The 514-nt window shown below is 50.2% G+C and overlaps 1 protein-coding gene across 1 annotated transcript in view; it reads left to right on the top strand.

Moving 5' to 3' along the window:
* EMH_0028750 (uncharacterized protein) overlaps nt 1-348 on the top strand; it is a gene marked incomplete at both ends in the record, with an annotated part of 1,162 nt that extends 814 nt beyond the window's left edge. Inside the window, 2 exons of the mRNA XM_013494199.1 lie at nt 3-216; nt 320-348. Coding sequence (XP_013349653.1) covers nt 3-216; nt 320-348 — 243 coding nt within the window. The remainder of the gene's footprint in view (nt 1-2; nt 217-319) is intronic.
* Between the last annotated feature and the right edge of the window lie 166 nt (nt 349-514).

The raw sequence follows: 514 nt of genomic DNA, 5'->3' as shown, positions 1-514 counted from the left end.
AGCAGCAGCAGCAGCAACAGCAGCAGCAGCAGCAGCGGCTGCTGCTGGCAATCGATGAAGCAGAGAGACTTGCAAGCGTCACCCTAGAGGCGCAGCAGCAGCAGCAGCAGCAGCAGCAGCAGCAGCAGCAGCAGCAGCAGCAGCAGATATGGCTTCCTGAGCTGCGGCCGCAGTGGAGCGTTGAGGCTCATCTACGATCTATAAGAGACTTTAAAGGTGAGGGTTTAGGGTTTAGGGTTTAGGGTTTAGGGTTTGGGGTTTAGGGTTTAGGGTATCGAGCGGACTTGTTAAGGTGTAGGGTTTAGGGTTTAGGGTTTAGGGTTTCCTGGGGTGTATAAGGACGTATAAGGGTTTAGGGTTTAGGTTTAGGTTGCATAAGGGTTTAGAGTTTATAAGGGTTTAGGGTTTATAGGGCTCTAGGGTTTATAAGGGTTTAGGGTTTAGGCTTCACTCTCTAGGTGTGGTTTATAGTGGCTTGGGGTTTAGCGTTTAGGTTTTAGGGTTTAGGGTTTCC

This window comes from Eimeria mitis, genomic scaffold, assembly GCF_000499745.2.
Source record: "Eimeria mitis Houghton genomic scaffold, Emh_scaff1070, whole genome shotgun sequence".
Classification (NCBI taxonomy): domain Eukaryota; phylum Apicomplexa; class Conoidasida; order Eucoccidiorida; family Eimeriidae; genus Eimeria; species Eimeria mitis.
The sequence above is the reverse complement of the archived record's forward strand: the minus strand, read 5'-3'. Positions and strand labels throughout refer to the sequence as shown.